This window comes from Salmo salar, chromosome ssa02 (genome assembly GCF_905237065.1).
Source record: "Salmo salar chromosome ssa02, Ssal_v3.1, whole genome shotgun sequence".
NCBI lineage: Eukaryota > Metazoa > Chordata > Actinopteri > Salmoniformes > Salmonidae > Salmo > Salmo salar.
In genome coordinates this window covers 9542518-9560706 of record NC_059443.1, presented here as the reverse complement: position 1 = coordinate 9560706, position 18189 = coordinate 9542518, and the positions used below count along the sequence as shown (strand labels likewise).

Genomic DNA, 18189 nt, shown 5'->3' with positions numbered 1-18189 from the left:
TCAAGTGTAATCCATGCTTGAGACCTGGTTTTCGGAATTATGAATCTAATATTGATGAGTGATGATAAATAAGAAGGTAGTTTATTCAGAAGTGCTTTATAGACAAACACGAGAGCATGTTGTTCTCGTCTCATGAACAGCGATGTCCAACCCACATTTTGATATAAAACCCAAGGGTGAGTTGTGTAGCTATCACCCGTAATAACTATCACCCGTAATAACTATCACCCGTAATAAACCTAAGTGCTCAATAGCATCCAGCGATTTAAGTGTTGATGCTGTAGCATGCATGTAGATAATATCCCCATAATCTATAACAGACATAAAAGTAGCTTGTACAGTTTGTCTTCTATTTGTAGAGGACAAACATGTCCTGTTTCTATAGAGGAAGCCTAGCTTGATTTTTAGCCGTTTACAAAATTCATCAATATGCATTTTAAAAGACAGTTTATCATCCAACCATATCCCAAAGTATTTATATGCAGACACCTGATTCATTCGAGAACCTTCTAAGCTCGTAAGTGCAAGACTATTTTCAACCAACTTTTTGAACCTATTAAAAATCATAAAATGTCTTTTCTTTGCATTTATAACAAGTTTCTTGTTTTAAATTTTGATTTAACAATTTTAAAACAAGATGAACAGAGAACAGTTCTTACACTTTCTATGAAGTCCATATCTATAATGCATACACTCAAGTCATACACTCATAATGACTTAATTGAGTTAAGTGTAAGTGCAGTTATAAACACATAATGAGACCTTGTTATGTATTTCTTGCAATAAAAAAAGAAAAAGGCTACTAGTTCATACATATTCATAACTACTATTGTACGGCTCATGTGATTGGCCCTGAACCCGGAAGTTGTATTAACGGGTCATGCTTTGGGCAGCAGTGTCAAAAGTCGTCCAGTCACTCAACTTTGAACTCTGTGCAGTTAGTGGCTATCGAAATATCTATCGATTGTAGCTACTCATATAATGCATTTTGTAATGCGGACAAAAACAAATGATTTGCAAGATATCTGAAAACGACGTATAAGCTATTGAGTATCACGAACAGATTTCTGGACAGTAATAATGGAAGACGTGACAGGCGCTCAGCTCATTGCTGAGGCACTAAAAGCTCAGGTGAGATATGTGCAATTTATATAAAATAGTATTACACTGTATAACGGTATTGCTACGATTTGGTAAATAATATATTAGTCGCTGATCATGTCCTTGGCAGTGACAATGTAGCACTAGGAGTTGTGAAAGTGTGTCAAAGGTCATTGCACTGGTATAGCGAACTATTATTATCGTTGTAGCAAAACATTTAGAAGTTTATGTGGATGTTTGTTAACATATTGAATAGCATATGTTAACACCCCTGTTGATGCATGCCAAAGTGTGTGTCAATGCAAAGAACATCTAAACTACACTGTAAATTCATACTGTATCTTCATGTATCTCTCTTCAGAATGTAGAATATATGTTTGGAATAGTTGGTGTTCCAGTCATTGAAGTGGCTATGGCAGCTCAAGCGTCAGGAATCAAGTATGTGGGAATGCGCAATGAACAAGCCGTAAGCCACCTTTTATTTTTATGAATTCAGAGTCTTCCCATTACATTTTTTTATGTGAATTGGTTGTGGGGACACCAGTAATACTGATGTGGTATGTGTCATCCAACAGGCTTGCTATGCTGCGTCTGCTGTTGGTTACCTCACTGGACGGTAGGAGGATTGTCATTATAAGAGAGCTTTAGAGATACTGTCTCTCCTCTCTGAAATCCCTGACCGATGTCGATACATTGTTAATGTGGGAAGCAGCCCGTCTGCCTAGGGAGACTACTCTCTCCATACAATACTAAACCAGCTCTCCCCAAATCATGGGATATTAACTAGCCGTACACAGACTTGTGTGTGAGGGTCAGTTTCATAGCTGTTTTACATTGCTAATTCTGTCTGTCTGTCTCTCTGTTTGTCTTCCTGTCTTACTACCTGTTCCTCTCTGTCTGCTTATCTTCCTGTTTGTCTGCCTGTCTGTCTGTTCCTCTCCAGTCCAGGGGCGTGTCTGGTTGTGTCTGGACCGGGACTCATCCATGCTCTTGGTGGAATGGCCAACGCTAACATGAACTGCTGGTATGTTAGAACTCTACAAACAGAAGGCCCTTGTACTCATGTTCAGTGGTCCTTCCTTTCAAAAGAAGGGATGCTATCCTTACACTGCAAAAAATGATCTGAGGACTCCAAACTATCTCCGCTTGTCAGTTGATGTCATTGTTTGATACCACACTCTCTGTAGGCCTGTGATTGTTATTGGAGGCTCCTCCGATCAAAACCAGGAGACCACTGGGGCGTTTCAAGAGTTTCCACAGGTACTAATTCAACCATGAGGTTTCTGACTATTGATCATTAGGGGGTGGTTTCCCGGACACAGATTAAGTTTAGTCATGGCCTAAAAAGCAAACTCATTAGAGAATCTCTGTCCAGAAAACTGGTCCTAGCAGTTTCATTGCTGAAAGAGGACATCATTTGTTATTTGTGGTCCTCTTTCTCTGTCAGGTGGAGGCGTGCAGACTGTACAGTAAGTTCTCAGCTCGGCCCAGCAGTCTGGATATGATCTCCTCAGTGGTAGAGAAGGTATACAGTCTCTTCTGACTCCCTCTGTTTAGTCCTCTTCATATCATTTGGTATCACCTGCAATTGTCTGTTTTCTGACCTCTAATTTTCCAGCTTAGCAAGGTAACTTAAGTGCGTCAGAAGAACACAGCCTTAATTGATTCTGAATGGAAGGGTGTTTGGTCTGTCTTAGGCAGTACGCACTAGCATGTATGGAAGGCCTGGTGCTGTATACGTAGACATATCTGGGGACATGGTCAATGCTAAAGTGGACAGGAGCAGAGTCAGGTTGGTGGCTACCACTGTCTTTAATCCATTTAAAATGTATACTAATGTGTTACTGTTGAATATGTATACCTCTGACTTCACATCACCATAGTCATTTTGATTTTATTTTGTTCTACCTTTTAACATCTGAAGTGAACAAGAAATTACCAGATTTTGTTAAATTAGTTAGAAAATATAGCACTATATCAAAGTATTCTCATCAGAGAATAGCAATAAACCTAGATAGACCTTCATGATTTATTTACGTATGCAATAAAGTTGATGGGTAACATGTTTAATTTTTGACCAATTCTTTCCTATTTCCTTTGTCAGAGAGGTGCCCTGTTGTCCACCTCCTCCAGTGAGTATGGCTGACCATATCGCGATCACAGAAGCACTGACTGTCCTAAAAGGAGCCACACGGCCTTTACTTATCATTGGGAAAGGTAGGCCACACGGCCTTTACTTATCATTGGGAAAGGTAGGCCAAACGGCCTTTACTCATCATTGGGAAAGGTAGGCCAAACGGCCTTTACTCATCATTGGGAAAGGTAGGCCACACAGCCTTTACTCATCATTGGGAAAGGTAGGCCACACAGCCTTTACTCATCATTGGGAAAGGTAGGCCAAACGGCCTTTACTCATCATTGGGAAAGGTAGGCCACACGGCCTTTACTCATCATTGGGAAAGGTAGGCCAAACGGCCTTTACTCATCATTGGGAAAGGTAGGCCAAACGGCCTTTACTTATCATTGGGAAAGGTAGGCCACACGGCCTTTACTCATCATTGGGAAAGGTAGGCCACACGGCCTTTACTCATCATTGGGAAAGGTAGGCCACACAGCCTTTACTTATCATTGGGAAAGGTAGGCCACACAGCCTTTACTCATCATTGGGAAAGGTAGGCCACACAGCCTTTACTCATCATTGGGAAAGGTAGGCCACACGGCCTTTACTTATCATTGGGAAAGGTAGGCCAAACGGCCTTTACTTATCATTGGGAAAGGTAGGCCACACAGCCTTTACTTATCATTGGGAAAGGTAGGCCACACGGCCTTTACTCATCATTGGGAAAGGTAGGCCAAACGGCCTTTACTTATCATTGGGAAAGGTAGGCCACACGGCCTTTACTCATCATTGGGAAAGGTAGGCCAAACGGCCTTTACTTATCATTGGGAAAGGTAGGCCAAACGGCCTTTACTTATCATTGGGAAAGGTAGGCCAAACGGCCTTTACTCATCATTGGGAAAGGTAGGCCACACAGCCTTTACTTATCATTGGGAAAGGTAGGCCACACAGCCTTTACTTATCATTGGGAAAGGTAGGCCACACGGCCTTTACTTATCATTGGGAAAGGTAGGCCACACAGCCTTTACTTATCATTGGGAAAGGTAGGCCACACGGCCTTTACTTATCATTGGGAAAGGTAGGCCACACGGCCTTTACTTATCATTGGGAAAGGTAGGCCAAACGGCCTTTACTTATCATTGGGAAAGGTAGGCCAAACGGCCTTTACTTATCATTGGGAAAGGTAGGCCACACAGCCTTTACTTATCATTGGGAAAGGTAGGCCACACAGCCTTTACTTATCATTGGGAAAGGTAGGCCACACAGCCTTTACTCATCATTGGGAAAGGTAGGCCACACGGCCTTTACTTATCATTGGGAAAGGTAGGCCACACGGCCTTTACTCATCATTGGGAAAGGTAGGCCACACGGCCTTTACTTATCATTGGGAAAGGTAGGCCACACGGCCTTTACTTATCATTGGGAAAGGTAGGCCAAACGGCCTTTACTTATCATTGGGAAAGGTAGGCCAAACGGCCTTTACTCATCATTGGGAAAGTTAGGCAATGCTTTTTATTAGCCAAACCCAGAACTAAAATCTTGTGGAATTGCGTCAGGTACTTGATTCAGTTCTGTGGGGAGATATTAAGAGAAAGATACTAACGTGACTTGTGAAGTCTTCACCTACACTCAATAGAAACTCTCTGCAAGTTTATGGGCCAAATGTCCCCATCCCCTTCTGACATTGAAAAGATGCGAGCACCTGCGAAATCGTGATTTGTCCAAATGATCAGTAGTGAAAAATCAGCGTACCAGAACAGAGTTGCTCGTTGGTGGCAGGTAGCCTAGTGGTTAGAGCGTTGGGCCACTAACCGAAAGGTTGCTGGATCAAATCTCCCGAGCTGACAAGATAAAAATCTGTCGTTCTGTCCCTGAGCAAGGCACTGTTCCCCGGGTGCCGAAGATGTGGATTAAGGCAGCCCCCGCACCTCTCTGATTCAGAGGGTTGCATGCGGAAGACACATTTCAGTGGAAGGCATTCAGTTGTGCAACTGACTAGGTATCCCCCTTTCCCTTTCCCTAGTTGCCGTGTCCCAGTCTGTTGACAGACTCTACTACCAGTTATGTTACGTGCGTCTGTCCAGGACTGATCAGTAGCCAGCTGAAACGCACTGTAACACCTATAGCACTGTACCAGGGTTCAGCTGAAAACAGGACCACGTTCAGTAGACAAAAGTTGTGGACACGATTACTCATTCTACCTGTCAGAGAGGCATGTTTGTTCTACATGCTATATTTTTATCTGAACATTGCACAACGTTGTGTTCAGCTGAATGCATCCCAGCTGGAAAGGTCAGTCTGTTGATATCAGTTTGGCGGTGCCCTCTGTCTGTTTCCCTCTGCAGGTGCAGCCCATGGAAGAGCAGAGGGGGTTCTGAGGGAGCTGGTGGAGGGGTGTGGCCTGCCCTTCCTGCCCACCCCCATGGGTAAAGGGGTGCTGCCTGATGACCACCCCAACTGTGTTGCTGCTGCCCGCTCCAGGTCAGCCACTCCTTCTCTCAGCTGGCATCATATTCATGTACAAACCTTTGACTGTATAAGTAGGAACAGGATGAACAGACCAGGAGAACTCTGGGCCTTCCTGAAATCCCTATCTATAACTAGTCTCTTTTCATCACATTTTGTTTAATCGGATTGTGTTCTTTTCCCTGCTCTCCTCCTCCTCTCTTCCTAACCCTCCTCTTCCTATCCTCCTTCTCCCTTTCTATCCTCCTCCTCTCTTCCTAATCCTCCTCTTCCTATCCTCCTTCTCCCTTTCTATCCTCCTCCTCTCTTCCTAACACTTCTCCCTATCCTCCTCTCCCTTTCTATCCTCCTCCTCTCTTTCTAATCCTCTCCTACTCTCTTTCTATCCTCCTCTCTTTCTATCCTCCTCTCTTTCTATCCTCCTCTCTTTCTATCCTCCTCTCTTTCTACCCTCCTCTCTTTCTACCCTCCTCCTCTTTCTATCCTCCTCCTCCTCTTCCTATTCTCCTCCTCCTCTCTTCCTATTCTCCTCCTCCCTTTCTATTCTCCTCCTCCCTTTCTATTCTCCTCCTCTCTTTCTATCCTTCTTCCTATCTCCTCCTCTTCTCTTCCTAACCCTCCTCCTCCTATACTCCTCCTCCTCCTCTCTTCCTATACTCCTCCTCCTCTCTTCCTATCCTCCTCCTCCTCCCTTTCTATCCTCCTCCTCTCTTCCTAACCCCCCTCCGCCTCTCTTTCTATCCTCCTCTCTTTCTATCCTCCTCCTCTTTCTATCCTCCTCTTTCTATCCTCCTCCTCTTCCTATCCTCCTCCTCTTTCTATCCTCCTCCTCCTCCTCTCTTCCTATCCTCCTCTCTTCCTATTCTCCTCCTCTCTCTTCTATCCTCCCTTTCTATTCTCCTCCTCTCTTTCTATCCTCCTCTCTTCCTATCCTCCTCCTCTCCTCCTCCTCTCTTTCTATTCTCCTCCTCTCTTTCTATCCTCCTCCTCCTCTTCCTAACCCTCCTCCTTCTCTCTTTCTATCTCCTCCTCCTCTCTTTCTATCCTCCTTCTCTCTTTCTATCCCTCCTTCTCTCTTTCTATCCCTCCTTCTCTCTTTCTATCCCTCCTCCTCTCTTTCTATCCTCCTTCTCTCTTTCTAACCCTCCTCCTCCTTTCTTTCTATCCCTCCTCCTCTCTTTCTATCCCTCCTCCTCCTTTCTTTCTATCCCTCCTCCTCTCTTTCTATCCTCCTCTCTTCCTATCCTTCTCCTCTTCTCTTCCTAACCCTCCTCCTCCTATACTCCTCCTCCTCTCTTTATATGCTCCTCTCTTTCTATCCTCCTGGTTCTATGGTCTTGGTTTGGACTGCAGAGCTCTGCTCCAGTCTGATGTTGTGGTCCTACTTGGTGCCAGGCTCAACTGGATCCTGCACTTTGGCCTTCTCCCAAGGTTTGACCCCCATGTAAAGGTCATCCAGGTAGGTCAAAGTTCACCAGTAGGGTTGCTTTTTAAATTTTATTTTCAGGTTTCCAGATTTTCTGCTTATTATGTTCTGATTTCTGGAATCTTCCAACAGGGATTTCTGGGAATTTTGGGAAAGTTGCCATAATTTTGCAACCCTTGTCACAGGTCATGTCGTAGTGTACTGCAGTTCATTGTAACCAGGTATAAATGTCTTTGAGTCAGTCTATTGGATTTAGTCTATTACCTATATAGCTTCTCTATAAGTCTCTTGTGGTCTCTCCAAATAATGTCATGGCTGTCATAGTGCTGTACAGTACATCTGGTGGTGGTACAGCACTAGGTGGTGTGGTAAATGGCCAATATACCACGGCTAAGGGCTGTTCTTAGGCACGATGCAACGCAGAGTGCCTGGATACAGGCCTTAGCCCGTGGTATATTGGCCATATACCTTAAACCCCAGAGGTCCCTTATTGCTATTATAAATTGGTTACCACATCATTCGAACAGTGAAAATATTTTTGGGGTCATACCCATGTTATACGGTCTTTTATAAGCCGGGTGGTTTGAGCCCTGAATGCTGATTGGCTGACAGCCGTGGTTTATCAGACTGTATACCACGGGTATGACAAAACATGTATTTTTACTGTTCTAATTACATTGGCAACAGGTTTATAATAGCAATAAGGCACCTCAGGGGTTTGTGGTATATTGCCAATATACCATGGCTAAGGCCTGTATGGTATATTGGCCATATACCACACCCCCTTGGGCCATATTGCTTAAATATACAGTACCACGGCTTTAACCCAATCAGCATTCAGTGCTCGAATCACTCGGTTTATAAAAGGGAACGCTAAATATATATATATATATTTATATATATATATATATATATACTTTTTCTTGCCACTGTGTGTATGTATGTATGTGAACCCTTTGGAAATACCTGGATTTCTGCATAAATTGGTCATAAAATGTGATCTGATCTTCATCTAGGTCACAACAACAGACAAACACAGTCTGCTTAAACTAGTAACACACAAACAATTATATGTTTTCATGTCTTTATTGAACGCACTGTCAGTTAAAGCTTGGTCGCACATGGGTCTTCCAAATGTACAATGACCCCAAGTATACTTCCAAAGTTGAGGCAAAAGGGCTTAAGGACGACAAAGTCAAGGTATTGGAGTGGCCATCACAAAGCCCTGACCTCAATCATAGAAAATTTGTGGGCAGAACTAAAAAAGCGTGTGCGAGCAAGTAGGCCTACAAACCTGACTCAGTTACACCAACTCTGTCAGGAGGAATGGGCCAAAATTCACCCAGCTTATTGTGCGAAGGTTGTGGAAGGCTACCCGAAACGTTTGATCCAAGTTAAACAATTTAAAGGCAATGCTACCAAATACTAATTGAGTGTATGTAAACTTCTGACCCACTGGGAATGTGATGAAATAAATAAAAGCTGAAATAAATCATTCCCTCTACTATTATTCTGACATTTCACATTCTTAAAATAAAGTGGTGATCCTAACTGACCAAAGACAGGGAATTTTTACTAGTATTAAATGTCAGGAATTGTGAAAAACAGAGTTTAAATGTATTTGGCTAAGGTGTATGTAAACTTCCGACTTCAACTGGATATTTATGTATGTATATAAACTCAGCAATAAAAATAAACGTCCCTTTTTCAGGACCTTGTCTTTCAAAGATAATTCGTAAAAATCCAAATAACTTCACAGATCTTCATTGTAAAGGGTTTAAACACTGTCTCCCATGCTTGTTTAATGAACCATAAACAATTAATGAACACGCACCTGTGGAACGGTCATTAAGACACTAACAGCTTACAGACAGTAGGCAATTAAGGTCACAGTTATGAAAACTTAGGACACTAAAGAGGCCTTTCTACTGACTCTGAAAAACACCAAAAGAGAGATGCCCAGGGTCCCTGCTCATCTGCGTGAACGTGCCTTAGGCATGCTGCAAGGTGGCATGAGGACTGCAGATGTGGCCCGGGCAATAAATTGCAATGTCCGTACTGTGAAGACACCTAAGACAGCGCTACAGGGAGACAGGATGGACAGCTGATTGTCCTCGCAGTGGCAGACCACGTGTAACAACACCTGCACAGGATCGGTACATCCGAACATCACACCTGTGGGACAGGATGGCAACAACAACTGCCCGAGTTACACCAGGAATGCACAATCTCTCCATCAGTGCTCAGACTGTCCACAATAGGCTGAGAGAGGCTGGACTGAGGGCTTGTAGGCATGTTGTAAGGCAGGTCCTCACCAGACATCACCGGCAACAACGTTGCCTATGGGCACAAACCCACCGTCGCTGGACCAGACAGGACTGGCAAAAAGTGCTCTTCACTGACAAGTCGTGGTTTTGTCTCACCAGGGGGGATGGTCGGATTCGCGTTTATCGTTGAAGGAATGAGCGTAACACCAAGGCCTGTACTCTGGAGCGGGATTGATTTGGAGGTGGAGGGTCCGTCATGGTCTGGGGCGGTGTGTCACAGCATCATCGGACTGAGCTTGTTGTCATTGCAGGCAATCTCAACGCTGTGCGTTAGAGGGAAGACATCCTCCTCCCTCATGTGGTACCCTTCCTGCAGGCTCATCCTGACATGACCCTCCAGCATGACAATGCCACCAGCCATACTGCTCGTTCTGTGCGTGTTTTCCTGCAAGACAGGAATGTCAGTGTTCTGCCATGGCCAGTGACGAGCCCAGATCTCAATCCCAGTGAGCACGTCTGGGACCTATTGGATCGGAGGGTGAGGGCTAGGGCCATTACCCCCCCTAAATCTCCGGGAACTTGCAGGTGCCTTGGTGGAAGAGTGGGGTAACATCTCAAAGCAAGAATTGGCAAATCTGGTGCAGTCCATGAGGAGGAGATGCACTGCAGTACTTAATGCAGCTGGTGGCCACACCAGATACTGACTGTTACTTTTGATTTTGACCCCCCTTTGTTCAGGGACACATTATTCCATTTCTCTTAGTCACATGTCAGTGGAAGTTGTTCAGTTTATGTCTCAGTTGTTGAATCTTGTTATGTTCATACAAATATTTACACATGTTTAGTTTGAAAATAAACGCAGTTGACAGTGAGAGGACATTTATTTTTTTGTGTGTGTGTGTGTGTGTGTGTGTGTGTGTGTGTGTGTGTGTGTTAGCCTTATCATTATGTGGTGGAACCTGGTTATTTCTGTTGTGTTTGGCCAGTCTTCCAGCTGCTGTTACATGTGTCACGCATGGTGCTCTTCCTGTCATGTGTCGTTGCTGGTATGTTGTAGTAACGTTCCACGTACGTTATTTATGTCAAGGTTGATCTATGTGCTGAGGAGATGGGGAACAACGTGCAACCTGCTGCTGCTCTCCTGGGGGATGTCAATGCTATTGTCAAGCAGGTAACAACTCAGTCCTGGGGGATGTCAATGCTATTGTCAAGCAGGTAACACAACTCAGTCCTGGGGGATGTCAATGCTATTGTCAAGCAGGTAACACAACTCAGTCCTGGGGGATGTCAATGCTATTGTCAAGCAGGTAACACAACTCAGTCCTGGGGGATGTCAATGCTATTGTCAAGCAGGTAACACAACTCAGTCCTGGGGGATGTCAATGCTATTGTCAAGCAGGTAACACAACTCAGTCCTGGGGGATGTCAATGCTATTGTCAAGCAGGTAACACAACTCAGTCCTGGGGGATGTCAATGCTATTGTCAAGCAGGTAACACAACTCAGTCCTGGGAGACGTCAATGCTATTGTCAAGCAGGTAACACAACTCAGTCCTGGGGGATGTCAATGCTATTGTCAAGCAGGTAACACAACTCAGTCCTGGGGGACGTCAATGCTATTGTCAAGCAGGTAACACAACTCAGTCCTGGGGGATGTCAATGCTATTATCAAGCAGGTAACACAACTCAGTCCTGGGGGACGTCAATGCTGTTGTCAAGCAGGTAACACATCACAGGCATCTGATATGTGCCCCATATCTGTATGTTACTTTATTGCTGGGTCCTGGTGGTCTGTAATGTCTTGTCAAGTCACATTTTATTTACAGTGCATTTAACAAGTCTCAATACACTTTACAAAAATAATGTTTAAAACAAATGTATTTTTTTTAAGAAACAAGCATTGATTATCCTGTCTGTAACAACTATTTGATTTGCAGCAAAGTATAAATGGAATTGAATTGGTACAGATGTAGGATCTTATTTGAACCAGTTTGCTACAGCAGGAAAATAATCCTGCAGCAACAGGAATGTGAATTATTATGTGGATTATAATAATTGGACATTTTTTGTAGGGGTTGATACATTTCTCATAGGGGAAAATCAAGTCTGAAATGTATAAGAGTAAAAACTTCAGAAGCCTTTTTAAACCTCAAATATACAACAAGTTTTACATGTCCTGCATTGCAGGAAAGTTCTCCTGCAACAGGGTGCTCAAATTAAGATCATACATCTGTACTTGATTCAGTTTGCTTAGTTTCTACTCCTCATCTTTACTTTCAGCTCCTAGAGTATGTTCATAAAGATGGCTGGAAGTATCCAGCTGATACAGAATGGTGGACCACATTGAAAGAGAAGATGGCTGCTAACGCAACAATGACAAAGGTGTGTTGGTGTGTCCGTCCGTGACCTGTGACCTAAGCAAGTTAGCCTGTGTGTCTGTATTACTGACTGTCTTTGTTATCTGTGAAATAACTTGACTTTAATCCAACAGGTAGAATACATTATAGTTGCCAGATCAATTCCCTCCTATTTTTCCAGCACCCGGCCTAGGATTCGAACCGGCCACCTTTTCGGCTACAGGTCCAACAACTTTGCTGTTTGGCTATCTACCACCCCTGTTTTGATTGTGTTTCTCTCTCCAGGCATTAGCTCTTCAGTCGACAACACCTATGAACTACTACCAAGTGTTCCACCACATCTCCCAGCTGCTGCCCCACGACTGTGTCATCGTGAGTGAGGGGGCCAACACCATGGACATTGGGCGTACCATGTTGAACAACTACCTTCCTCGACACAGGCAAGGCATGCCGCCTCACACAGAGGTCAAAGGTCAAATCCCCCAAGTATCCCGTGCCTTTTCCCTGTAGGCAAGTAGGAATTGGTTGTTGTTGTCCAGGGATCTGTTGATAGTTCTGCCTGGGAAGACTTCTCAATGTAGTGCTGCCTGACAGGTTGACTGGATGACTTCTCAATGTAGTGCTGCCTGACAGGTTGACTGGATGACTTCTCAATGTAGTGCTGCCTGACAACCTGACTAGATGACTTCTCAATGTAGTGCTGCCTGACAGGTTGACTGGATGACTTCTCAATGTAGTGCTGCCTGGCAGGCTGACTAGATGACTCCTCAATGTAGTGCTGCCTGACAGGTTGACTGGATGACTTCTCAATATAGTGCTGCCTGACAGGTTGACTGGATGACTTCTCAATGTAGTGCTGCCTGGCAGGCTGACTAGATGACTTCTCAATATAGTGCTGCCTGACAGGCTGACTAGATGACTATTCAATGTAGTGCTGGCTGACTGGATGACTTCTCAATATAGTGCTGCCTGACAGGTTGACTTCTCAATGTAGTGCTGCCTGACAGGCTGACTTCTCAATATAGTGCTGCCTGACAGGTTGACTTCTCAATGTAGTACTGCCTGACAGGCTGACTAGATGACTTCTCAATATAGTGCTGCCTGACAGGTTGACTTCTCAATGTAGTACTGCCTGACAGGCTGACTAGATGACTATTCAAAGTAGTGCTGCCTGACAGGCTGATTAGATGGACTCTCTTAGTATCTTACCCCCCAGATATTATTCCTTGCTTCCTACTTAACACACAGACACACACACCCCAACTAAGGTACCTTTATTCACACTCTGAGCTCTTATTAACGCAGCCTGGTGTGTGTGTGTGTGTAGGTTGGATGCTGGCACCTTCGGGACGATGGGGGTGGGTCTGGGCTTTGCCATCGCGGCTGCAACAGTGCAGAGGAACCAGAACACAGGCCAGAGGGTGGTGTGTGTGGAGGGGGACAGTGCCTTTGGATTCTCTGGGATGGAGGTGGAGACCATGTGCAGGTTGGTACAGTCAAGGTCTCTCTCACATAGCAAAACGTGGTTGTAGTAATCACTGGTCAGGTGCATAGGATAATTAAAGTGTCAACCCCCTAACCTAGTCATTGATGCTTTCCCTCGTTATTGATGCTTTCCCCTCTGACCAGGTATAAACTCCCGGTGGTCATCATCGTGGTCAACAACAACGGGATCTACAGCGGCGTGGACGCAGAGACGTGGGAAATGATGGGGAAGATGGGAGATCTCACCACTGTGTGAGTACAGAGGGGTTTGGGTTTAAAGGTCAATTTGGGACTGGGCCTACTCTGACTGGTTATGTCAAGGTCAGGATTCCCTCTAGTAAAGATATGTTGGTCATCTTGTCCTCGGTTCTCCACTCTCCCCTCCTCTCCAGAGCCCCCCCTGTGACCCTGCTGCCTGAAGCCCGCTATGACGAGGTCATGAACGCCTTCGGAGGACGAGGGTTCCTGGTGCGGACAGAGGAGGAGCTGCGTAGTGCCTTACAGCTCAGCCTCAGTGACTGGGAGAGACCTAGTCTCCTCAACGTTCTCATAGACCCCTCCTCAGACAGGAAGCAACAGGTAACTACAGGACAAATCTGACCTGACACCCCATTCCCTGGTCTATACCAGGCAAATTCAAATCTGGACGTCAAAGCCAGTTCGACTGACTGTCCATGGTCTGGCTCTGTCTGTGTCTCTTAGGAGTTTCCATGGCTAACTCGCTCCAACCTGTAGGCCCGAGAGGAGAGGCCTGCTGTATGGGACAGTGAGGAAGACCTGCTTCCTTCTGCCACCTGATGGAGAAATTGGGTACATCCCAAATGGCAACCTCTTCTCTATAAGTTTCATTCTCTATGGGCCCTGGTCAAAAGTAGTGCACTAAATAGGGAATATGGTGCCATTTGGTATGCAGCCCTTGTCAGTGAAGTTTCTCTCTATAACATGGTGTTTGGAGACAATGACAGCTCCTCTCTCTACCATGAGAAGGCTGCATGTGTTTTTGTATCTAAAAAAGAATCATATTTCTATGAAATATTTTAATCAAGTCACATTTACTACACGGCAGTATTATATTTTTAATTTTGGAAATTTATACCATGATTAATATGTAGATTTGTGTGAAAATGTCAGGTATAATATTTGTCTTTGGCTTGTTTACTATATTTGTACAAGTGTCCTTGAAAATAAACTTTGTTGCAGACAAACTGAAAGATATTAGTAGTTATTTTAGAAAATGATAAGTGATATCAATGTCTTTCAGAGCTGTAGACTAGAGGACTCTTTGCCACTTCCTTTCGGAGTAAAGGAAATTATTCTGTGTCCTGTTCATCTCCCCAGTCCCTCAGTCAGTGTGACTTGTCCCCAACAGTACCCAGGTAACTGCTGATATTACAATAGTATGGCCCTCCAGCTGAAAATAAGCTCATGTGTAGCATGTGGTCAACGCAACTCCTTCCTCAAACTAACCTCTTACCCCTCTTCAGGGTTCCTCTGTCAAGGAAACATCATGGCTGACATTGGTTAATGAGAAATGTGTGACATTCGGTTGGAATCAGTGGAGGCTCCTCAGGAGGAAGGGGAGGACAGTGAAACATTAAAGTGAACCTTTTTAGATAAAACTATACTAAATATATAGTCACCAAATAATCTATTCAAATACAGTGTTGCAATTTTTTATTTTACTAGGCAAGTCAGTTAAGAACAAATTCTTATTTTCAATGACAGCCTAGGAACAGTGGGTTAACTGCCTTGTTCAGGGGCAGAATGACAAATTTGTACCTTGTCAGGTCAGGGATTCGAACTTACAACCTTTTGGTTACTAGTCCAACACTCTAACCACTAGGCTACGCTGACGCCCCAGGTCAACCAATGAAGGTCGACAGTAGCCATAACAGCACTCTGTAGGGTAGCACCATGGTGTTGCTGGAGGACAGCTAGCTTCCTCTGGATACATTGACTTCAATACAAAACCTAGGAGGGTCGTGGTTCTCACCCACTTCCATAAATTTACACAAATTCCAGAGGACTTCCTTGCTCTTGCAGCATTAACTGACATGTTGTCGACCCAATCAAAGGATCAGAAAATGAATCTAGTACTGAAAGCATAAGCTACAGCTAGCTAGCACTGCAGTGCATAACATGTGGTGAGTAGTTGACTTAAAGAGAAAGACAATAATTGAAGTTAAACAAAGGAATTTCTTTAAAAAATGAAGCGAGAGCTAGCTATATCATTTTTTCCACTTTCACTTACATCGCTAGCTAGTTTAGCCTACTCAAACACCTGGCTCAAACAGAGAGGGATGCTATGTTACCTAGCTAGCTATGGCTATCCAACACTGGAACTCTTCCAAGTCAAGGTAAGCTTATGGTTTTGTGAATTTATTGCCACTGGGGTCGCCAGTGTAACTGCTAAACTGCTTGCTGACTATACACTGTAGTGCATTATTGTAGCGGTTTACTAACGTGTTAGTTCTAGTAGCCATGTTGACTTGACGTGAGCTAATATGGTGACAACGATGCAGGCTGTGTGTAGCGGTTATGATATGAAGGTTTGGCTTGGAATGTTTTTTTTTTTTGCCTGACAGCTGATGTGCACTGAAGTCCACAAGTGAAGGGAAAGGGTGAGAGGAGACCGCGTAGATGCGAGAAGAAATTAGCCAACGATCAATTTCACACTGTGTATGTGGCTGCTATGGAAGTGAACTGTGTTTGTGTGAGCGGGTGTATTCATTCCACCTACTCTGTTGAAAAACATTTCTTAAACAGAAGCAAACAGAACGAAAAGGGGATAAACATACCTGAATTTCTCCAATAGAAACTCTTGTTTGCAACTTTTGGACTAGTGATTACACCCTAGATTAGCTAGATGCAGGCAAGAGTGTGCAAGGCGGTATTGAATGTGTCACTGTCCGTCACCTTGATTACTGAAATTTCTCTCGACCTGTGCACCTACATTGTAAACTTTCACTCATAGGCTAGGTTGTAGCAACCTCATGATGGCTATAGGGAAAACGTGAGTAGCCTAAACCTACCAATGTTAAATTGAGATGGGTGAATGGAATATCATTGACAGTCATTCAATGTGCTGTAATAGAAAGAAAATAATCATCCCTCATCTTAAACAGCACCGACCGCCACTGGTTAGAATAAGGCCCGTGTGTGTGTGTGTGCGTGCGTGCGTGTGTGCGCGTGCATGCGTGCATCCATTTTCAATGTGTGGCTGTGTCCCTGCCTGGCCCACAGCCCCCTGCATGCCTGTCATTCCTCTCTATAGGTCAGGGATTTCCACTGGGACTGGGAGGACAGCTGGGTCCCTGCCTGCTTCCTGCCCCGAGGCCTCCCCAGCCCAGCGTTACCCCCCCCCCACGCCCTCCTCCCCTTACAACCGGAACTTAACTCCACCCCAACCTGCACTCAAATAACACATTTTCTCTTTTGTGAGGGAAAAATTATGTATTCACCATATTTGTTGGATATGTAACAAATATTTACTTAACGAACACTAAGATATTTCTGTCCTGCTAATGCTGTGTTTTATGGTCTCCACTCAGGCACCCTGCAGCTAGTCTGGGTGTTGAGGACATGGGTCCTACTAGAGATAGCTCGAAGCTGACAATTGACTTGTGTTGGTGATAAAAAGCTAAAAGCCAGCATTCTATAGACAAGATGTGGTGTGTGTGACTCGAGATGGAGAGCCTCTGGAAGAGTTAAGAACAATGTCTCATTGTCTCATCTTCCTGGCATCTGGGAAACTAGGTAAAATACCATCCTAATGTAGATAACCAAGGTGGCTTATGGGAAGGTTAGAAGTGACTGACTAAGCAATCTTGGTATCAGCTATATAAAAACTGTGCATCGTCTGTAAAGGCTAGACTCTCAGCCTAACAGTCAGTCAAGACTGGTGGGCTGACGGTCTCATTACTGCAATAATTAATCGATATTAAATAAAGATGATTGTTTGACGAAATGACTAAGACCATGTCTCAGTACTGAATTTCCACAACACTTTTCTCTGGGAACAAAAAGCCAGTGACTGTGTTAATTATTTCATGACCCGCCACCACTCCTGTCTCACTCAGGCATCCTGATGGGTCAGAGGTCAAAGCCCCCCCCCACCCAGGATAAACTGATGAAGGTCACCCAGACTGTCTGTCTCAAATTATATTTTAGGGTCACACAGAGCACAAAATAGCTTTAGGGAAAAATGTCTCTGTATTCTTTTGTCAACTTCAGAACTCTTCATTAAGATAATAGAATGGGCTGCATTTGCCGCTTCATTTCTAAAGGCATCTACAGAGAGACATCTGTACTCTGCCCACAAATCACATTGGTCTGGTTAGGGAACCCAGAGTGGTAGGACAAAGAAAAGCATAAGTAAGCTTTTACTTGGGCATCTCTGCAGGCAAATGAACCTTAATGAAATCATGGAGTGAAATATGACATGGTAATTGAGTTACGGAGAGGGCAGAACTGCAGCCAACTCCTACCTACTCCTGTACCCATGGCTCCCTGCCACGACCTGAGCCCTCAATCTTCTGCATCAGGCACACACACACACACACACACACACAGAGAGAGAGAGAGCTCATTCTGAGAGATCATACAATTCCTTTGTTTGCTTTTCAGTTGATTAGGGCATTTACAAAATAGTCCCAGAATAATGTTACTGCTCGTGAGGTAGACCATCAGGCTGACTATAGAACACACAAATCCGGGTGGGTTGAGGACAATTCTAGCTGTGGTGTGTTCAATTCAAGACTCCGTCTCTCTGAGGATATTTATGCCCTGCCAATACATGAAATAGTACAGACAGACTCAGCACTCTGTCAGCAGCTGCCTGCTGACAGCGTCTTTTCTCTGCTTGATGCAGGTCCACTGCTGTGCAGTGTGTTCTCTTCCTTCCTGAGAGAACGTCAACAGAATGTCCGTAACTGTCCGTCTGCTCCCCACCACACACCAACCATCCAAT

General features: G+C 44.4%; 1 protein-coding gene across 2 annotated transcripts; it reads left to right on the top strand.

Moving 5' to 3' along the window:
• Window positions 1-877: 877 nt before the first annotated feature.
• On the top strand, window positions 878-14431 carry LOC106592607 (2-hydroxyacyl-CoA lyase 1). Of its 2 annotated transcripts, XM_045697217.1 has the most exons (17): window positions 878-1131; window positions 1463-1567; window positions 1677-1717; window positions 2045-2125; window positions 2289-2361; window positions 2549-2626; window positions 2799-2893; window positions 3206-3318; window positions 5566-5701; window positions 7040-7145; window positions 10467-10550; window positions 11659-11760; window positions 12021-12175; window positions 13063-13221; window positions 13365-13472; window positions 13613-13799; window positions 13923-14431. In XM_045697217.1, exons 1-17 carry the CDS (start codon window positions 1081-1083, stop codon window positions 13953-13955), a joined length of 1707 nt encoding a protein of 568 aa, XP_045553173.1. In that variant the 5' UTR covers window positions 878-1080; the 3' UTR covers window positions 13956-14431. The 2 variants fall into 2 exon arrangements, with proteins under 2 accessions (XP_045553173.1, XP_045553175.1); XM_045697219.1 differs by lacking the exon at window positions 10467-10550.
• The last annotated feature ends 3758 nt before the right edge of the window (window positions 14432-18189 follow it).

Bases quoted from the DNA above. Each gene is read 5' to 3' on its own strand.
- LOC106592607 (XM_045697217.1), top strand. From the start codon at position 1,081: ATGGAAGACGTGACAGGCGCTCAGCTCATTGCTGAGGCACTAAAAGCT. The intron at 1,568-1,676 runs GTAAGCCACCTT...GTCATCCAACAG, and splicing joins GAATGCGCAATGAACAAGCC to GCTTGCTATGCTGCGTCTGC. The intron at 10,551-11,658 runs GTAACAACTCAG...CTTTACTTTCAG, and splicing joins TCAATGCTATTGTCAAGCAG to CTCCTAGAGTATGTTCATAA.